General features: G+C 52.9%; 1 protein-coding gene across 1 annotated transcript in view; it reads left to right on the top strand.

Moving 5' to 3' along the window:
- BMP7 (bone morphogenetic protein 7) overlaps positions 1-20,000 on the top strand; it is an 84,127-nt gene extending 64,127 nt beyond the window's left edge. The window contains exons 4-7 of the mRNA XM_036901903.2: positions 9,101-9,298; positions 14,742-14,818; positions 16,220-16,330; positions 19,380-20,000. Coding sequence (XP_036757798.1) covers positions 9,101-9,298; positions 14,742-14,818; positions 16,220-16,330; positions 19,380-19,529 — 536 coding nt within the window. The 3' untranslated portion in view covers positions 19,530-20,000. The remainder of the gene's footprint in view (positions 1-9,100; positions 9,299-14,741; positions 14,819-16,219; positions 16,331-19,379) is intronic.
- Positions 20,001-21,764: the final 1,764 nt, after the last annotated feature.

The raw sequence follows: 21,764 nt of genomic DNA, 5'->3' as shown, positions 1-21,764 counted from the left end.
GCATCTTCTGGGCTGGGTGGGCTGATTCTGCACATGCCACCCAGGGCCTGCCAGCGCTGGTCTGGTGGACGGGTTCATCCGTGTCCCCGGTCCACGTCCCAGAGCCCCGCATCCGCGTGCTGCCCGGCTGGCTGTCCCCCGGGGAGGCCTCCGTGAACGCCTCCTATCCTCGGAGGCCCCATAGGTCATGCTCGTCCACGCCTTTCCGTTCCTCTCTGCCTTTCTGTCCACCTGGACTCGGCGACCGTTCAGTGGTTGTCACTTCAGGCGAGCTTTCGCCGTCTGTATATGTGGGATCAGGAATCCCACGTGAGGAGCAGGATACCGGATGGGGTCGGCACAGTGCCTGGCTCAGAGCAAGAGCTCCGTTCGGGTGGCTTCTCGTCTTCATTGTGGGTCAGCAATGGATAGGACCGACTGTCAGGAATACTTCCATTGGCAGATGACAGACAACAGAGGCATCTTATCTCCTGGGGACGTCTTTGGGTTTTTTCCTACAAGACTGGAAGGAAGTGAATCTAGGGTTGATTAGAGCAGAAGTCAGCAAGCTTCTTCGGAGAAGAACCAGATAGTAAATATTTTAGGCTTTGTGGGTTACATATTCTCTGCCATAGCTCCTCATCTCAGGTGTTACAGTGTGAAAGCAGATGGTAAAGGTGTATATGGATGTGCAAGGCTGTGTGTTGATAAAACTTTATTTGCAAGAACAGACAGTGGGCTGGATTTGGCCTGCAGGCTGTAGTTTGGCCAGCTCCTGGGCTAGAGTATGGACAGCAGGCAAGGCTTTCCCTCCTGGCCCTGCCACCTGAGTGTGTCCTAAAGTCATCACAGTTGGCGAGAAAGCTGCCTGCATGTTCCCAAGCGTGGAGGAAGGAAGCAGGTGGGCTGGGTAAAGGATGCTGTCCTCTCACGCCTGCCTGTTTAGGGAGGAAGCCTGCAGCACCCATCCTAGAAGCAGCTGCAGGTGGGGCTAGGAAGACCTGATTTGCAGCATCCTTGGGTGGAGGAGGGCCTGTGGCATGGTGGTGGGGTCTGCCACCGGCTGTGCCTGAGAGCAGAGCCCGCTCAGACAGCTTCCCTGGCCTCTTCAGAGAGGAGGAGTGGTGACTCGGGAACAGGTGGACACTAGAGTGGGCAGAGACTGGGGCATGGAGGATTTCACTTCTGCTCTACATCACAGAGACGAAAACACCCGTTCTCACAAAAAGCTGTATGTGAATGTTTCTCATGCTACCCGTGATCACCCAGACTGGAAGCAACCTGAACGTCCCTCACTGGGTGAACAGACCAGCACTGTACATACATACTATAGAATTCTGCTCAGCAATAGAAAGCAACAAAGTGCTGAAACATGCAACCCTGTGGATGTATCTCAAAGACATGCAGATTAAAAAAAGCCTCTGCAAAGGACAGTGGGAGTCCGTTTACATGAAATGCCTGGAAAATGTAAACTATAGGGATAACAGTTCAGTGGTCGCCAAAGGCTGGGAGTTGGGGAAGGACATGACTAGAAGGCAGGGTTGCTCCATCTCAGCACTAAGCCAAACACCTTGGACTGGTTGGTTCTCTGCTGGGGAAGTCCTGTGCATACACGATACTGAGCAGCATCTCTGGCCTCCAGGCACCAGTAGCACCGTCCCTAAGCTTTGGAAAGCAAAAATGTCTCTATGCCTTATCACAGGTCCCCTGGGGAGCAGACTCACCTCTGGTTTCCATGCCCTGAGATACAAGGCAGCACAGGGGACTCCTTTGGGGGTGCTGGAGCTGTTCTTGTGTCAATAAAAGTGATTACATGAATCTATACACGTGTGAAGACCCATAGACCTACATGCAAAAAAAGGTCAGTTTTACTCTCTGCTGATTTAAAAACTAAATTTTAAGAAAGCCAGACAACAAAAACAGATGCAAAATATCCCACAGTGAGGCCAGCCGTGAGCTCTACAGTAGAAGAAACCAGCACAGTCATTGCTCTGGGCCCCCTTACCTGCCGTGGGGGGCCGCCCCCATCATGTCCGCTGCAGCCCGCGGGGGATCAGTTATCATCGCACATTGGGAAATCCTTCCCATCCCAACTTAAGGAGCACCACTTGGCAGATAAAATGCAGGATATCCAGTTAAATTTGAATTTCAGATAAGTAAGTAACAAATAATTGCCAGATACAAGTATGTCCCACATATTGCAAACATTATTCATTTATCTGAAATTCACATTTTACCAGGCGTCCTGTGTTTTTATTTGCAAAATCTGGCAACCCCATTCTTGGGCAAATGTTCAGGCTTTTTTTTTTTTAAACTTTTCAGCTCTTGGTTAAAATATAAATCTTTTCCTACTTTCCCAAGGATACAAACCTTATGGTTAAAATACTATGCTTATCTTTTTCCTCCTGCCTACATCAGTTCGCTCACCCACCTCAGTCCCTCTGCCTGACGCACGAGGCCTGGCACCCTCTTCAGGGTGACTTGCTGGGACATTTAAAGACAAATAACCAAAGCAAATACTTGCGTGTGCTGAGGAAAGCCAATATATTGTAACACCATAAAATGAAAAGGAATTTTTCCCTCAGCCAACCCACATGTCCCCTCCTCCAGTAAAACGTTTCTCGGCCCTTTTTGGGGTATTAAAACAGAAATAAACTTTATGTATGTTCATACCCACATATGTTGGTATATGCTTTAAATTTCCTTTCTCCCATGTGCAATCACACTATATCATGTTCTTTCCCTCACTAAACAGCCCTTCCTTCTCTGGGCCTTGTTCCCATTGCAGCCCCCCACCCCACCACCTTGGGGTGCAGAACAGTGTGGGTTCTGGGGTGCGTGCGCCATGCAGTTACGAGCAGACAAATGAACTGTGTAGGTGGCTGGTTGGCACTGGATGCCGTGCTCCCTGATTTAATTACCTGGTCTGGGTAAAGAGCCACACTGTCTCTGGGGCTTTGCCGTTCAAAATGCAACTGCAGTGCCCTGTCTCTGCAGGTTGGTCTAGCCTGGCTTAACTTCACGGGCACAACTGTGGCTCTCAACCGAGGATGTTTTGCCTCCCAGGGAACACATGATGATTTTTGGAGAGGTGCTCCTGGCATTAGAGGCCAGCGTTCTGCTCCTCGTCCTGCAGTGCCTGTGGTGGCCTCCCAGAGAATCACCCAGCCCAAATGCCCAGGGCTGTGTGCAGTCGCCTGTTTGGTGATGTGCAGTGGGCCCAGTCTAGAGTTCCCCTGTGCTGGGGCCACAGGAGAAAGGAGCCCTCTGCACCTGATTGCTGAGCTTGTTGGAACAGTGTGCAGGGCCCAGGGAGGCTGCCAGGGTGCTGTGGGGTCTCGAGGAGGGTGTGGTGGCAGGGGACTCATTTCAAGGCCACCACTTGGCTGCAGCTCTCCCAGCATCTGTACCCCACACTCCAGCCCTAGTGGGCCTCTGACCATGACCTGGCCACGGCCCCACCTCCAGACCCCCTGCGGCTGCCATCACACCTACCACCTGATCCAGAGCCCCTGCCTCGCAGCCTCACCACCTGTCACTGTCCCTTGCCGTGCTCTTTGATGTTCCTCAGATGTACTGCATCCAGGCCTGTGTGGCACACTTGGCATTTGCAATTCCCTCTGCCCGGATGCCTGTGGCTGAGAAGTGCCCTCTGGCTGGTGCCCCATCCCTGCCCCCGGCTGCTCCGTAGTCCTCACCACTGCCTGGCACAACACTCTTGAGCCAGTCTCACTGCTCAGCTCCCGGGATGGTGGCCCTGTTTGGGTTCCCCTCGGAACCCAACACTCAGTCCAGCACTGGGCACACAGTAGGGGTTTCATAAGTAGGTGTCAAATGAACTAATAAATGAATAACGAGGTGGTTGTGCAAGCCTGGGACACATAGCCTAAGTGCCCGTGGGCAGGAGAAGAGGAGGCAAAGGAATTTCCAGATCCGAGGCTCCTCTGTGGCCCTGAGGGGAGGGTCAGTGTGTTCCACTGAGGCAGAAAGATGTCCGCGGCCGACTGCATACAATCCAGGCTTATGCGAAACAGCAGTGCCAGCACGGCTGCAATCCCAAGGACTTGCACAGTGTTTCTGGGGCTGTATGTGTGTGGCCGGCTGGCTTCCTGAGGTGTGACCCACATGGGACCCTGTTCTTAGGCCTTGTGCTTGATTTGAGGCTCTTCTGTTGCCTTCTTGAAATTCATAATCACTTCCAGCCAAGGGGTCCTGTGTTTTCATTTTGCTCTGGACCCTGCAGATTGAGTAGCCATTCTTGGTGCCTGGGGACAGCTGGAAGATTGGACCCTCTTCCAGAACCCCAAGTGGGTTCTGTGCGGGAGGTTCCAGGGGACCCACTTTCTTCTCTGCACTTTGTTCTTTTCTCAGATACCGGCTGGTGTTTCTATAACTCCCATCACCCCAAGGAAAAGCCAGTGGGGATGAACCCAGTTCAGAGTCTTTCATTCCCAATTCTTCCAAATAACCGTGGTCACATACCTGACATTTCAGGGAATCCCAGGGAGGAAGAGACCTGCCACTGAGAGGAAGCTGTCTGCTCCCCACCCCCAGGCTGCCCTTTGCAGATGTGGCCCTGGCCCAGGGAGTCTCCGGGCTCAAGTGCAAAAGAAGGTTGTTTTGGGGCTCCCCATGTTGAGGAACCTTGACTCCTGCTTAGCACCAGCATGCGGGGTGGCCAAGGAGGAAGGCTTGGGTGTTTCTGCAGGAGAAGGGCATGCTGGTGTCACGGCTGTGGACATGGGCTTTGGCTCCCAACAGACCAGGGTTTGAACCCTGGCTTCTCCACTAACCAGCTGCAAGGCTTTAAGCATAGAGCCTGTTTCTCTTTGTAAAATGAGGTCAGTGTCCACCCTTGGGACTGGGTCGTGGGTTGAGTGGGCTGTGAGCATTCCATCTGCTTCGGCACGGGAGGCATTCATTCATTTTGTAAATTATCATCAAGCGCCAAAAATTTCAGGCACTGTGGTAGGCATCATTATTTATTAACAAATCTGTGCCCCAGGCTTCAGCTGGTGGGTCATTCCTGTCTCCCCCACCCCCGCCCTTTTAGAAATTGAGATACAAGTCACATAACATTAAATTAACCATTTTAAAGTATACAGCCAATAATTTTTAGTACAGTCATGTTGTTGTGCACCCACCCTACTACCTAATTCCAGAACATTTCCATCACCTCCAAAAGCAACTTTCTGTCCATTAACACTCACCGCCCCCAGTCCCTTCCCTCCCACAACCCCTGGCAACCACTAATTTACTTTCTGTTTCTATGGATTTGCCTATTCTGGACATTTCATACACATGAACCATACAGTACATAATGCTTTGTGACTGGTGTCTTTCACTGAGTGTAATGTTTTCAAGGTCTGTACATGTTGCAGCATTTATCAGTACTTCATTCCTTTTTATGGTGAATAATATTCCATTGCATGATGTACCACGTCTTGCTTATCTGTTCATTAGCTGGCAGACGTCTGGATTGTTTCCACCTTTTGACCTCTGTGAATAATGCTGCTGTAAATACTGGTGTACAGATTTTCATGTGAACCTTTGTTTCCAGTTCTCTTGGTTATGTACCTGAGAGTGGAATTGTTGGGCAATAAGCTTCAGGGCTGGCTTGATCTAGTAGCTCAGTGATGTCACCAGAGACCCTGTGTCTGTCTGTCTGCTCTTCCTTTCTGCATATCAGCCCCATTTGAAAATACGGTTCCTCTGTGGTTGCCAGATGGTGGCTGCTTCTGAGGCTCCATCCATCCTCCCTCAGCCCGGTCCAGGGAGAAAGAAGGTTGCTTTGGGATGTTAGAGAGGGTTGTTTCTCTGCCAGAAACTTCCAGGAAACCTACCCTCCGTTCATTGGCTGAACTGGGTCATGAGCCCTTCATTGAGCCAATCACTGTAGCCAGAGGATTTGCTGGTGTCTGTTCGACCCTAGGCCCCACCCCTATGGCCAGGGTGGGGTCTGCTAAGGCATAGCTGCTGAAATGAAAATTGGGTTGGGTCCCAAGGAGAGGGGGGGGCATGGCCGAGGTTAAACGGCAGCATCCCCACTTTACAGACAGGAAATCGAGGCCGCAGCATGCGATTCCACCTCTCTCCACCCACACAGGCTGGCAGCGGCAGATGTGGGTGTAAGCCCCCTGGAGGCCCTCTTTCCCCTCTGTCCGCCTGTTTCTCAGCTGAGGTTGTGGGTCCCTGGACCCACCCGGCTGCTTTTGCGAGCCGGGTACCCTCCCTCAGAGGTGCGGCCGCTGCTCCCAGCGCTGGGATTTACTATTTCTGGAACAGCGTCAGGTTTTCAGGCAAGGCATTTTTATATTGCTCTAAAAACCTTCTGGGGGGGGAAAACAATTCCTAGGGGCTCAGCTTTAACGGTTTCTTTTATAGAATCATTCAAATTATAGATGGGTGAACTTGGGCAAACCCCACTGAAGAATGCAGGAAAGCCAAACATGAACAGGGGTTCAGGTAATGCAGTGGTGGATGGGAAACTTGCTTTTTTAAACATCAGTTGTTAAAAAAACGGAAGGGAACCCCCTGGCGCTGATCCGGTCCCTGGGAGGCTGGCTTTCCTGACTTTGGCCATCTGCTGAGCTCCAGGTGAAGTTAATTCCAGATGTTGCGTGGTGCTCAGGGCTCCAGAGGCGCTGCTTTTCCTGGCCTCTGACCCCTCTCACTCGCCTTGAGGGTGTCCTCTCTGTTGTGGTTATGCAGCATGACCTGGGTTCAAATCATGCTCCGTCACCTCCAAGCTGGGCGTCCCTGGGCAGGTTACTCAGTCTCTCTGAGATGTTCTGTCGTGAGATAGGCTCTCTTGCCATGTGTCTTGCTTTATCTGTCTTTGGAATACTTGTCACCAGGAGATGTGACAGTAAATACACATTGACCAGTGGCCTCATTGTTGTCAGAGCCGGAGACGGCCCGTCCTCGACATTGGTGCCCTCGGCCCATCGGCAGGGCAGAGGGACAGGCACAGTGATTGCTCTGTCCACTTTCCCCTCCGTCTCCAGGGCTCCTTATGCTCTTGGTGTGCCCCTTCCTCCTGCCCAGGCTTCTTCTAGACCCGCCCTCACTGGCAGCCCTGCCCAGCCTTTGCCACATTCCCCTGATTTCTCAGTGGAGGTGGGCACCAGGGCTTAGCCCTCACGTTACATAGCTAGCTACAAACTCGCCCCAGGTGAGTTCAGCCCATGTCCATGCTGGCCCAGAGCCAGCATTTATCAGGACTTTCCATGTGTAAAGCTCTGCTCTGAGGAGCATCTGTGTGTTGAGTAGCAGAGGCAGGACTTGGACCCAGGAAGTCTGGCACTGGGCCTGAGTGCATCTGGGTTCCAAGTCTGTCTCCTGCTGGATCAGGAGCCACACCCAGGCTGGCCTCTTGGGTGTCAGGTGGTCATTTCAGGCCACAGCTGCTCAAATACGCAGCATCTCATCCTCCACCCGGGCCTCCCCTCCCCAAGCGCCTGCCTCGGTGTCCCCATGCAGTCCACGGTCTCTCTTCCTCCAAGTGCTCAGGCCCAGTACATGGAAGTCACTTGTGACACCTCGCTTTCTCACACCTTTCACACCCAGTCCCTCAGCAAACTCCATCTGATTCTTTCAGAACAGATCCAGCATCTGTCGTGTTCCAGGAGGGATGTTGTGTTTAGTTCTGTGACATGGGGAGAAACAGGGAACAGTACTTGGTACCTCCCTTGACATTTTCTTCTGTAGTTTGCCATGAATCTGTAATGATTTTAAAACAAAACGCTAAAAATAAAGTATATTCTAAAGATGGGTTTAAAGCATGAACTATGGTGGACCTGACATTTCTGGCCAACTCTGCCCCCATGGCCCTGCTCCAGGCCCCTTGTCACCTCTCCCTGGCCTGTTCCATCACTTCCACCTGCCCTGCCTTGGCCACCCTGGCCCTGCAGTCCTGTCTCCAGGGGCAGGTGGTCCCCTGAGGTGGTCTCCAGAGACCCACACCCCATGGTTGCCACTCACACAGCTGGGCTAGCACCGGTTTTTATTTGCTCACAGTCTGAAGGCTGGATGAGTGAAATCAAGGTGCCCAAGGCTGCATTCATTCCAGGGGCTCCAGTGAGGGGTCCTTCATGCCTCTTCCAGCTCCTGGCAGTTCCTGGCCTGCTTTGGTGTTCTTGGCATCCGTCTTCATGTGGCTGTCTTCCCTGTGCGTGTACACGTGTGCGAGCATGGGCGTGGGTGCGCATGTCTCTGTGTCTTCATGGGGCCTTTTCTTAGGTTACCAGTCATGGGATTGGCCCTGTCTAATCCAGCATGACCTCGTTACAACTAATTACATGGCAAAGACGCTATTTCCAAATACAAGCACATCCTGAGGTTCTGGGTAAATGAATTTGGGGGGACACCATTCAACCTGGTGAACAGAGTAAAAGCAAAGTGCCTGCAGTTGCCCACAGGACCCTATATTCTGCACCCAGACAGCCCCATCCCCCTACCGGCCCCTGCCTCTGCTCCTCATAACCCCTTGAACACACCCGCCTTGCTCCCACCCCCAGGCCTTTGCCTGTGGCGTGGTCCACCTGGAAGGCCTCTCCCCAGACCCCCACATGGCCTCCTCCCTCACTGTTGGCCAGTTCTCTGCTCCCTTCCATGCATAAGGTACTAGTCATTAGGGCTGCTGTCAACCGGCCCCACCCTCCTTAGCACCAAGCACGATTGTCCCCACCCCATGAAATTAGGTGTCTCACATGACCTGTTTTGGCCAATGCAATGTGAGTGGAACTTCCATTAGCCTGAGACCTGCAACACCTCAGCCTGGCTCCTACCACACGTACACGCACATGCACACACAATGCATGTACACATACCGCCTTGGGCTACCTGCAGTGTGTGTTCCCTGCCTGCCTGCCTGCCCCACCAGCATGCATGCCCAGAGGACAGGGAGTTTTCCATGTGGTGCACCGCTGTGTTCCAAACTCCTAGAACAACCTGGCATAGTGTAGGTGCTGGATAAAAACTCCCTGGATGGATGAACAGTGCATGCATGATGAACTCACGGACGAACCATGGGGCAGGAATGAAATCCCATCCGTGCAGCCATGCCCTGCTGACTGCTTCTCCTGTAACTGATCTTTGCATTTGGCTGCTTCCGGTCTAGGGCAGAGCATCAACCCCAAGCTGGCAGGCCTGATTGGGCGGCACGGGCCTCAGAACAAGCAGCCCTTCATGGTGGCCTTCTTCAAGGCCACGGAGGTCCACCTGCGCAGCACCCGCTCCACGGGGGGCAAGCAGCGCAGCCAGAACCGCTCCAAGACGCCCAAGAACCAGGAGGCCCTGCGGGTGGCCAACGTGGCAGGTATGCTAGGGTGGGAGTTAGGTCACAGACCCTGAAGAGCCCACAGTGGCCCCAGAGGGACAGTCATGTGGTCAACAGATGATTCTGGAACCGGTGCAGCAGGAAGCAGAACCCACAAAATCCCCTCCTGCACACAGAGTTCACCATCTTAATTGTGTTAAAGTAATAATTTCATTTAGAAATGCAAGGAGCAAAATATTAGCCTAACAGGGTGCCAGTCTTGTCTAAATAGACAGAACAAGGGCTTCACTAATGGCTACAAAAAGATGAAAGAAAACTGGGAAAACAAGTGTGAAAGGGCTCCGCACCAGCTTCCCCAGGGAGGCCACTGCCTCGGGGGCGGAAGTGGGAAGTTTATTGTATCTTTAATTTTATTTATTAAACTATTTGAAATGCAAGGCAATTTTTAATACTTGTTAAATATGGGTGGTGGGGTTTTTTGGTATATTACAGGGGACACTTTTGGGTTTGTTGGAAATGTTTTAAGTGGAAAAAAAAAAAGATCAGTAGGTGTTGAGGTGCATTTGGGGAGATACTTTAGGTTTGTTTGGAATGTTTCATTAATAAGTAAAAACAAAGTAAATATAAAGGTGACATTTTCATAGCCTGTGATTCAAGGCTGAACAGGAACACCGAAATTCATGCATTCCCCACAGGTAACTCCCAGAGGGTTGCAGCATTTAGGTCCTCATTGTAGGGTGGACAGAGCTTAGCACAGGTTCTGTGGGTTCTTGAGCTCCAAGGAGCACCACACGGCCTCCCATTTTACAGAGGACAAGGAAATGGATTCTCCCCTGGGACCTCCAGGAGGAACACAGTCCTGCCAACCACTGGCATTTGCCCTCCTGAGCCTGGGTTGGACTTCAGAACTGCAAAACTGGAAGATAATAAGTTTGTACTGTTTGCAGCTGCTATGTTGGTGGTCATTTGTTAAATCAGCAATAAGAAACCAGTGTACTGTTGCCTGCAAAGTGATTTGCACGTTGCCATGAGGTGGGCTACGTCCATCCAGCGTGCATCTCCCAGAGCTCTGGGCTGGGTGTGAGGCAGGAACCAGCCCCACTGGCTGTGTTGGGGGCGCTGAACTAAGCTCGTCAGCTTGCCTGGCTCCTGGGCCCCAGATCGTCCCGAGGAATCACAGAAGGGAGGGTGTGGGCATTCAGACATGTGGTGGTGAGGTGGCGAAGCAGCCCCCACCCCAAATTAACCATATACTGTCATGAGCGTCTTTCACCCACCTAAGCCCACTTTGAAATTTCTGTTCCGCTTTGAGGGAGAAGAAAAGCGTGGTTGCCATGGTTCTTGAGGTTTTTCAGAGCAGGGCTTCCTGCTTCTGGGACCCTCAGATGGACTTCGGAGCATGTGTGTGGCTTGGAGTTTGTGTGCTGGGATTTTGTAGGGATTCTGACAGGTGGATGCATTCTTCTAGGCTTCCCAAAGGGGTGTGTGGTACCCCAAACCAACTGAATCCCTTCATTTCTATTGGAAACCTCCTCTGTGCTGGACTCTTGGGGGTCAGGGGTCAGTGGAGAAAGCCAAGGTCTGCCTCAGGACTCACGGCAGGCAGGGGGTGGCCGTCATTCAGTCACACTTAGTAACAGGCCTGAGAGCTGGGAGATGGTGACTAGGGACTGACGCATTCTGGGGGTGACCCGGAGGGTGTTCAGAGAAGACTCACCAGCTGAGAGCTCTGGGCCAAGCGGGTGCCCACAAGGCAGGGCTGGGCTCGCTCCACGTGAGCAGTCAGGAGTGGGGCCCACAGGGAGGTACAGAGGCCCCTTAGAGGGCAGGAGCAGGCTGTGGTCTCTGGGCCTAGGGGAGGGCGGGGCTGGCGAGATGAATGAGGTCAGGTGTCCTGTTGGGAGCCGCATCTAGAGCTTGAACTTCATCCCAAGCCAGTTTGGAGAACTGCAGAGGTTCAAGCGGTGGTCTGGGGTGCCAATGATCCGATGCTCGTTCTGCTGCACTGGGTGGTGGGGCCAGGGCAGGGCAGGGCACTCAGGGAGGGCCAAGCAGGGAGACTTGTCCGAGGCTTTTCCGTATCAGGCAGGAACTGCGGCTCGGTTCCAGCCCAGCACAGGCTCCAGGTCCTGTGGGTCTACCCAGGTGTACCTTGGTGGCGAAGGGGGAGAGCCCAGGCCTCAAAGCTTCGGATTTGGCACCTGGTTTCCCCACCACACCCTTACCAAGTCCCCATGTACATGCCCCCAGGACAAGCCCCTCACCACCTCACAGGGCAGCTGCTCTACCTTCCCTGTAATCTGCCTCCTTCCTGTGGATTCCTGCTTCCTGGCCCTGTTTGAAGGTCATCTAAACCGTTCCTGGAAGTTTAAGGAAAAAAAAGAACACATAGCCTGGGTCCCACCACAGGCTTATTAGTAAAACAGAATCTCTGAGATAGAGTGTGTGTGGTTTGCCTCGCGTGATGGGGCCACACACGTGGAGTGCTGGCTCACGCGGCCGTGGAGGGACACATGCTCCAGCATGCCGCCCGCACGAAGCTTTCCTTGCTGCAGGCTAACTGCCCCCCAGCCCGCCCTGGCCTTCAGCTGCTCTTCAGACCGTGGGGTTTGGGGTCAAGAGGCTGCATCTCTCGCCTCCCTTATAGTCCCTTCTCCCCACCCACATTCAGCCCCAACGCCCTGGTAATTAGGCTTCTTCGCCAGGTGACCGGTGGGGTTGGAGCTGAGCCCCAGTGCTGGTTGTAACTTGTCAGCTGGGCGGGGGCGGCGGCCTGGGAGAAGCATCCCTGTAGCCTCCAGGCCGCTGTTGGCAGGGTAGGGGGGGTCAGGCTGCAGAGACGGGAGGCTGGGAGCCGGCTTCTTGAGCGGCTCCTCTTTCCTAGCCTGTCTGCTAATGAGAGGTCAGCGTGCAACAGGAGCTCTACCCTCTTTCTCCTGCAGCAGCCACGATCCAAGGAAGCCATAGGTGGCAGGTTCCTTGGGGCAGGCGCGGTGCGCACCCCACACACGCCTGAAACCAGCTTCATGAGTGGTTCACGGCCTTGGTCTGTTGGGCCTTCGGTTTCACCGTAAAGCCAAATAGCGTTGCTCTGCCTGGACAGGGTTGGGAAACGTGACACTCAGGCTGCCACTTGCCCTTCGCCTGCTCCTGGCAGACTCCTCGGTCGCGGCACGTTCTTCTCCTGAGCTGTCACATAGCTCCGGCTACTCTCAGGGCACCAAGCACCGAGCAGCAATGTTGGCACTTGACCCAAAGCTTCTTTGCCACATCCTTGGCCAAAGAAGATGTGCCCAGACCTTTGTGTTGTTCAGGCTGCTTCACACAACATCACTGGCTGAGGGCTGCTCCCCCTGCCTCCCTCCCCCTTGCCCCTCCCTGCAGGAGGGTGAACAGGCTTGTGGATTCACACTGCAGCCTGTGGCCATGGGCATCGCCCCACCAACAGAACCCATCTTGGGTTTCCACAGTGCATTCCCGGCGGTGCAGTGAACGGGCCAGTGGGTTTCTGTGGCTCTTCTCCGATGGCTCCCTCGACCTTCCCCCACAGCTGGTTCTAACAGCCCTCAGGCCCCCAGACCCACAGGTGGGGAAGGGGCGCCCGGGATCAGGCAGACCCTCACTGCTGCTCGACCGTCCTAACCTCCGCCACCCTCTAGCCATGGAGCTCAGTCCGCCACAGTGGACCTTCCACCCCACACGTGCTGCCGGCAGCCCACTCTCCCTTACTCCCGGGGGGCCCCAGTGCCTGGCTCTGCCCCTCTGTCACCCCGCCAGGGTTCTTGCTGACGTCATGGAAGTTAGCCTCCTCTCCTTTCCTCTGTGTGCCTCCCCAGGAGCACCCCTCCCTCGGTCCCCCCCTGGCCTGCTCCCTCGCTCTTTCTGGTTCTGCCACAACCATCACCTCCTCAGAAGGGCCTTCCGCACACCTCCCTGGCTGCACCCCCTTCCTGTCCCCTCCGTGTTTTTCCCCTTAGTGCTCATCTCAATGGGATGTAATTTATGTTTACTTGTTTATGTACCTGCCTCTCTTCCTGGAAGATAAGCGCCTCTGTGGCAGGGCTTCGTGCTGCTCACACCTGTAGCTCTGATGCCAGAAAGAGCATCTGCAAACCAGTAGACACTCTGACCATTTGTATGGGTGAGTGGGTGAATGAATGAGTGAGTGGGTGAATGAATGAGTGAGTGGGTGAATGAATGAGTGAGTGGGTGAGTGGGTGGGACCACACACCAAGGTCACAAGGGCCAAGCCCCCTGAAGGTGAGGGTTCCCTGCCCCCAGCTGCTCTGAGTGTCTCCTGCGAGCCAGGATCCCTCCTATGAGGACATAGGCAATTCTGTTGTAATGAATTGAATATAATTTTTCTATTGGTTTGTTTAGCTTTAAAAACTGCTTTTCTGAACTACAGATACAAAGCTATGTGTAAAATTGAGAATATTCTAAAGAGCCCATGAACGTAGCGGCAGCATGTGACTGACCCCATCCAGACCTGCGCACTCGTTCAGCTCAGAGCTACGCGTTTGCTGGACACCCGCTGACGGTGCTCTGGTCCTGGCCACACCCTCTGCTCTCCGCTCCCCTCCCTCCGCCCATGTCTGCCTGTCCTCCTGTTCTCTTTCTCTGTCCCAGCCTCACTCCCCTCCCTCTCAATTTCAAAGTTGTTCTCAACTTGGGCGTAGCCCAGGGGGCTGTACATTGAATGAACAAGTGTGTGTGTGTGTGTGTGTGTGTGTGTGTGTGTGTGTGTGTGTGTCTGTGTGTGTGTGTGTGTGTGTGTCTGTGTGTGTCTGTGTGTGTGTCAGGGAAGGGGAGGCATGGAGAGAGACACAGACGGAGACAGAGAGCTATCTGCATGTTTACAAAGTCAGTCCCTAACCCAAATGCCAACAAACTTTACATACTTCTGGAAAATCCCGGTGCATAATTTTCGCTCCTCAGAGGAAACCTCCCGTAAAACCTCCCGTAGTGTGTTTTACAGGAAGGTCAGTGGAATTTGACTTTCTGCCCCCTCATTTCTCCTGGGCGGTGGGGGCTTTGTCCCACGCCCTGTCTGTGCCCTTCTTGTCCTTTCCAGAGGGGTAAGCACTGTGGGGTGTGCCGGCCTTCCAGGCAGGGTTGGTAGGGAGCGGAGCCCTCTGAGCAGGTCCCTGCAGCCGGCGCTGTGGGGTATGGACCAAGTTTGCTTCCCATGCGGACACTGGGCGATGTCGGTATCTAAACAAGACGTGCGTAAGAAAAACCAGTGTCCACAGAAGGATCCAGAGAGTGCGTGAGCTAAGACTGTGTGAGGGGCCGGGGGCACAGGCACCTCCCTTACTGATGGAGGTGGATTTTTAAGGCTACAGGGGCTTTTGTATCAGGGGAGTCGCCCTCCAGCCATCTGGGTTTGCCTGTGCTCACACCACTTCCTTAGGCCGAGGAGATTTTCATATGTGTTTCCTTTTCCTCTGTGCATTCTGCTGTCCTGCTTCCTGTCATGCAGAAAACAGCAGCAGTGACCAAAGGCAGGCCTGTAAGAAGCACGAGCTTTACGTCAGCTTCCGAGACCTGGGATGGCAGGTAAGGAGGGTGGCTGGGTCTGCCCCAGATGTTGGCGGCCCCTGGTGTGGGCTCCCCCAAGGCAGAGGGGTTGCGTCCCATTGTGTTTCTCATCTACACCAGTTAAGACTCTGGTATCAGGTATCCTAACCAGAGCAGAGAATTTAGGTTAAGCATTACAGAAACTCAAGGGCAGAAATGGGGTTGAGACTCAAGCTAGAACCAGAAACCCCAACACTTTGGATGCTGAACCCCATTCTACATGTCCATTCTGCAGCTGGTCGCTTCTCTCAGACATTGCCCAGCCCGTGTGCTACAGTACAGCTGCCTGGAGAGCCAGGTCCCACTGTCTGCCTGTCTGTCCCTCCTTCCCTTCAGTGATTCAGAATCCCAGGGAAGGAACTGATTGGCCCAGCTCAGGTCAGGTGCTTGTTCCTGGACCAATCAGCTGTTTCAGGGGTGGAATCATTGCTACAGAAACACAACTGCCCCCTCCGGAACCATTTGGAGAAAGAGGGGTAAAGGTCAGGGAATGAATCCTAGAGAAAGAGTGAGGGTCCTATAATCTAACAACTATTTTTGTGTTTCTGTACCATTCTAGGCCATCTTCTAGGTACTGGAGATGCGGCAGAGGACACTGCAGTGTGCCACCCTCATGGAGCTCAAATAGCCCAGGATAGGGGGTTGTCATAAGATTATTAGGGCTGCTGGTTTTGTTGTTCACCCCTCAGCAAGCTTGTGGTTCAGTGGGAGTCCAGATTATTCTCTGGGGAGCATGCACAAATACGCCCTCAGGGCGCTTGTGCACACAGCCAGCTCGGAGCCCTCCTGCTTCTGTCCTTGTTCTTAAAACACTGATGGTCTAAGGGGCGCCAGGCGATGCTTGTGTTCTAGTGCTGGAGCAGAGCCCCAAACTCCAGGATCTCTGCTGGAAGATTCCATGTACATGAGTCAATCAAAGGAGTGTATTTATTGCTAGAACGGTATTTCTGTGTTAATGTGGCCCTGAAGGCAAGCATGCTTTGGGGAGCAGCCCACGTGTACCAGGCACTGCAGGCCGTGTACACTGTAGCGTAATTCTCACCACTGTGGCATAGTCTCCCTTGCAGGTCGGGGAACCCAGGCGTGGAGGCTCTGTTTAAAGCACTCTGCTGATGGGCTGTCACCTAGTAGGGGTGAAGTCGGTGCCACCTCCCTCTCTCTGCCACCTTCTGAGAAAGCCATGCAAGCGTCCATTCTGGGCCAGCTCAGCCCTGCCGTAGTCTTTCCCCCATTTTGCATTCTTTCGGGACCATGAAAGGCTGCCACCCACTTCTCCTGCCTCTGCAGGATCCCTGGCTGCTGGCAGGCTGGGCCCCTGTGGCCACGTGTTGCCGTGGTTCTGGGCATGGCCGACCCCAGTGCTCTCCTCTTTCCCTGCAGGACTGGATCATTGCGCCTGAAGGCTATGCCGCCTACTACTGTGAGGGGGAGTGTGCCTTCCCTCTGAACTCCTACATGAATGCTACCAACCATGCCATCGTGCAGACACTGGTGAGTCGGCCTGTGCGCCAGCTGGGCAGCGTTGAGCTCTGGGCAGCAGGGCCACCATAGCCTGCCTGGTGCCCCCCAGGCTGGGGCCAGATGGGAGAGAGCATGGGTCTTGAGCATCTTTGTTATCGGGGTCCCTTCCTCCATAAAAAGAGATTAAAAGCTATTCTGTAACTGCGTTGGCATAGAGAGATGTATAATCTTCGACCCTGAAGTTCATGTACTTCTCCTAATTTTAAAAGAACTTGGGACAGTGTCAAGGGCTCTTTCCTGAAGGTGTCTTGGGCAGTGATCATGGTGCCTAGTGGGGAGGGGCGCCCTGGCCCTGCCTCTGTCTGGGGGCTGCTGTCCTTGGTCATCAGCATGTCTGCTCTGCGGCCGCAAGCTTCACCTGCCTCCCGGTGTCTGGGCTTCCCCTGTGTCTGGTGGCCTAGAGAGCTCGTCCGCTCCCAGAGCTCATGGCTTTGCCTCCTTGCCTCGAACTTCATGGTTCAGTCGTCAGGGGTGTTTTATTGAGTGTCTGCTGCATGTGGACCCTGCACTGGGGCCTAAGGATGCTGCAGGGAACAGAGCAGATGTGGTCCCTTCCCTCAGGGCCTCAATCACTGGAGGAGGAAACAGTCAAGTCAACAAGGACACTTGGTGGAAGTGATGGGAAGATGACAAGCAGGACAGGAGGATGGAGGTGGACGAGCCTTGGGCTCTCCCAGGTTGGACCTCATGCGGTCGTTGGGGGACTCAGTGTGGCAGTGAGATTAAAGCTCTCCACCGGGTGCCCCAGCACGGGGGCCACGTGATAGATGTGGTTTTTACTGTTGTGCTCACAGGAGTGGTAAGGGTCAGGGCCTTGCTGCTTTCACTTAGAATCTACGCTTCGGGGACCTTGGTTATCCAGCTCCCTGCGTGAGCGCTATCTAGGCCTCTTCGGACAGTCAGTCACCCTCCCTGGCCTGAATGAATGCTTCTGGTGGCAGAGCTCACGCCCCGGGGCCGCTCTGTCCCGCCATTCTGTGGGTCACACAGCTCTCTGCTGCTTCTGTTCCATGTTCTGCCTCCTCTTCCCCATGGGTGACATCTGGGCAGAAGGCTCCCCTTTTCCTTTCGTTCAGACCGTGTCCCACCCTGGAGGGAAGGCCTCTTTTTCCCAGGGCCTTCCCAGGGCCCTGCCTCCCCAGCAGGAAACTCTGAAGCCCTTTCAGGACTGAAAGTCCTTGGGCTGGAAATGAATAGTCCTGCCTGTCTGTTCCTTGGCCTGACCTGGTCCCTGGGCCAGTGTCCCCTCCAAGGTCCTCCTCCAAGAACCCTCAGCTCACTGGGCACACCCTGACTGTCCTCTGACTTCTGCCTTCATGGTCCCTGGCTCAGGAGCCTGGCTGCCCTGTGACTACCCACGCAGTCCGCGTTGCACCAGAGAGTGCCAGGGTCAGAATGAATCCCCCGATTATTCTGAAATGAGGGTTCTGTGGTCACCTTTTAAAAAAAGGTGAACCCTGGCTTCCCAGAGAAATAGAGGAAATGAGCTGACATCTGAGATTTGCTTTCAAATTATCCAAGAATGGAGGAGGTGGAGGAAGGTTTATATTGGTAAGGCTTGAAATTGTTCATAATAAAAAGTTTTAGAAGTGTGCTGGCCTATGTAAGAGGTTATAGACTGGAGGCTTGTGAGCAGAGAGAGAGGCTCAGGCAAAAAGTACTTTCACTTGGTGGATGTGGTGTGTTGGGAACTTGGAAGTTTCACATAAAAACAAAACATAACTGAGTCTCTGGCCTGCCCTGAACACTTCGGCTCATCTGATTATCCTGGCTTTTGATTTGGCAACGCTGAGCTGGAGGCCTTCTCTCGTTAGCTTGCCCCAGTCCTCACTATTCCCTATTGTGTTACTACTCCAGGCCTACTTCCACATCCAGGGGCACTTGTGTGGTCCCTGCAGGCATCTGAGTGTGTTTGCCCCGGCTCTCATCCTCTGTAAATGTGCACAGAAGCCCGTGAACAAGACATAGCAGAAGACCTGAATGACAGGCTTACCTTCTAGGCCCTCTACTTTCTTGTTGATGTCCAACCAAGTGTTTGCCAAATTCCTTTCCTCTTACTTGTATTGCCTAAGAGGCAGAATAATCTAGTACAGTCTAGTACCGTCTATAGTAACCACTTTACAAGTGTCTCTTGAGCACTTGAAACGTGGCCAGTCTGAATCGAGGTGCTTTGTAAGTATAAAATACACATTGGTTTGAAGTCTTAGTGCAAAACAAAAAAAGGTAAAATAGCTCATTCACAATTTTGTGTGTTCCGTGTATGTGTATGTTGAAATGATTATATTTTTGAAATACGGGTTAAATGTAATATATCATTTAAGTTAATTTCACCTGTTTTTTTTTTTTTTTTGTCCATTCAAATGTGGCTGCTAGGACATTTTAAATTACAGGCGTGACTTACGTTGTATTTTTCTTGGCTAGAATAGGTCTAGCCAGAGGTCAACAACGTTTTTCTGAAAGAGGCCAGATGGTAAATATTTTTTACTTTGAGAGTGGGATTCTGCTGTTGTCATGTACAAGCAGCCCTTGCCTCGAGGTGAATGGATGCGCGGGGCTGTGTGCCAATAAAACCATACTCACAAAAACCAGCCATGGGGCAGGATTTGGCCTGCAGGGTAGCCCAGGGGTCCTCAGCTTGGGGTAGTGTTACCTCCCAGGTATATTTGGCAATATCTGGAGACATACTTGGTTGTCGGGATTGTGGGGTGGGGTTGCAGGCTTCTGACTTCTAGTGGGTGGAGCCCAGGGGGGCACAGGATGGACCCTGCCATGGAGAACTGTCTGGCCACTACCCTCACAGCTCCATGCCATGCAGACCTCCCTGCTTTGGTTCCCTTGTCTGTAAAACATGATCTCAGAACTGAGTGAGCTCCACGTAACGTGCTCAGAACTGGGAGTGCGTGGGATGGTCACACAGTCATTTTTCCCAAGCAGTAGGTGTTCCTCATAGGAACGAGGTGGCCAGAGAGGAGTGACTCACCGCCTTTCCCCACTGCCAACATTATGGTGTGTGTTCCAGGTCCACTTTATCAACCCAGATACGGTGCCCAAGCCCTGCTGCGCTCCAACTCAGCTCAACGCCATCTCTGTCCTCTACTTCGACGACAGCTCCAACGTCATCCTGAAGAAATACAGGAACATGGTCGTGCGGGCCTGCGGCTGCCACTAGCACCTCCCAGAAGTCAGACCCTTTGGGGCCACGTTTCTCTGGACCCTGGGTCCTCCCACCGCCCAACCTTGGCAAGGCACCTGTGGCCCACCCGCCTCTGGCGAGACCTTCCCTTCCCCTCCCCTACTTGAATGGTGCAGGAGTGACAAGGACCGTGAGAGGCAAACGGCTTTGGATCAGTCTTTTGTGAGCATCCTGTGGACAAGATCCTACAAGCTGCTGCAGGCCAAACCTCACAGGAACGTATGATATCTATAAAGAAAAATTGCCTGGCCACAGTCATTGGCTGTAAAGCCTCAGCCGTGTGCTGACTCGTTCCCAGGGGTAGTGAGCGCCCTTCTGCCAGGCCGCCCAGCAGCGGGAGGAAGCCGGTGCGGAGAGGGGTGGGCACGTCTGTGTCTGTGCTAGAGGAAAACCGAGACGGAAGTTCCTGTAATAAATGTCACAATAAAACGAATGAATGAAAATGGTTAGGATGTTACAGATATATTTTCCTAAACAGTTTATCCCCATTTCTTGGTTTACTCTGATTTCATAAACAGAAGCTGTGGCGGGTGGAGGGACAGGAGGCCCCTTCTGCACCATCCCATTCCGGTTTCATCCCGAGGCTCGCAGAAGCCCAGTTTACGGAGACTTGCCCAAACCCAAGATTTGGCTTGGGGGGGTGAGAGCAGATTTCTGCTCAGAGGAGCGGGTATGGTGATCTTGAAGGAAAAATATGTTCCGTCGTTCAGCTGGGTGCGTGGTGGCAGAAATGAAAATAGGCCTGTGAAGGGCTGGCAGATGTTTGGAATTGGTTTTCCTGCTGTCCCCATAGCAGGAGTGCAGGAAGACAGCGACCAGGACAGAACTTGCAACTCAACTTTGAACTCTAGCCAACGTAGACCTAGTTAAAGCAGCACCCAAAGAAACAGCTCTTGATGGGCTGGGGTGGGGAGGGGTCCTACCAGCCCCCACGCCAGCTCCTCTGTTGCTCACTGAGAACGGTTTTCGTCCCCAGTGAGGGCCACCATGGCCACCTCTTTTCACTCCCAAATCCCTATGGAAGGCTTTGCAAATGATCTTACCCAGGAAGTACTGTGGTGGGAAGTCTCCTGGCTGCTGGGTATGCTACATGCAAATCTTGAACAGAAGGATCTAGAAGCCATTTTGAGAACGATGCCCGAATCAGGTAGCCTGACTTGAAGGTGCCATTTCTGATGTGGTTTTGGTGTGAGCCTCCCTCACTCTGGCCATTGGGTCCCCTAAATGGTGTGCCCCCAGCCTCCAGCTCCACAAGGCCTTGCAGAGCACGGGGCTGGCTGTGAACAAAGGGCAGGGCTACCCAGGGGAGGACTGTGGCCCCTGGAATCCAGGCCAGTGGGAACCTGTTTCTCCACCTTGATCAAGTTGGTTCCTAGAAACTCTGGGGCCCTGTTTTCATTTTCCTTAATTTTTTTCTTCAGTAGCTTAGGCTGTAGCCTTCAGTCTGCCTGGTCAATGGGGAAAAGTCACTGTTTTTGTTATATTTGTTTTATCTATTGGCGGATCTGGGGATTTTTGTGTGATTCCCTTTTGGTGCAAGTTGTCTCACCACCTACCCTCCAGCCGGCCTCTGGCTAGCGTCATTTGTACATTGAAACATGTAAATAGTTGTTACAAAACAAAGAAATTATTTATGTCCATCTGAAGCTTGTATTACACCCTCATCCGATCCCTTGTTCAAGACGATGAGCTTGCTTCCCTCTAACCTGTTTGTTTTCTTATTTAAGACTATTTATTAACGGTCAGACCAATGTACTTTTAGCTGTTGCATAGAGCCGTCCTCAGCAAAAATTCTGTATAAATAGACAAAATAAAAAGGGTTTTGACTTTACAATAAAAAGAGACATTTGGTTCTGATTCTTGGGCCTGTGTATGTCTGTGTGTGTGTTGTTTTTTTTTTTCTCTCAACTCCTGGACATTGGAGTTCTCTGGATCTGCTAAAAATGCTCCTCTGCCTGGCCCCACCATTACCACACTGTTTATCATCCAGGTCCTGGGGAGAAAGGGGGCGCTTGTCAATATTTGGTGCAGCTGTGTGGGGCTCCAGGCAGGAGAGATGGAACCAAATAACAAATGTGAATTTGGTAGGCTCGACTACAAAGATCCTTGATTGAATTACAGTGCAGCTGTCAGCAGCTGTTTCAAAGAGGCAAGGGGTAAATTAGCTGTGTTTACTGCGAACATAGTTGAAAGCTTTAGTCATCCCAATAA

Source organism: Manis pentadactyla, chromosome 5, assembly GCF_030020395.1.
Source record: "Manis pentadactyla isolate mManPen7 chromosome 5, mManPen7.hap1, whole genome shotgun sequence".
Lineage (NCBI taxonomy): Eukaryota > Metazoa > Chordata > Mammalia > Pholidota > Manidae > Manis > Manis pentadactyla.
This window is presented reverse-complemented; position numbering and strand designations above follow the sequence as displayed.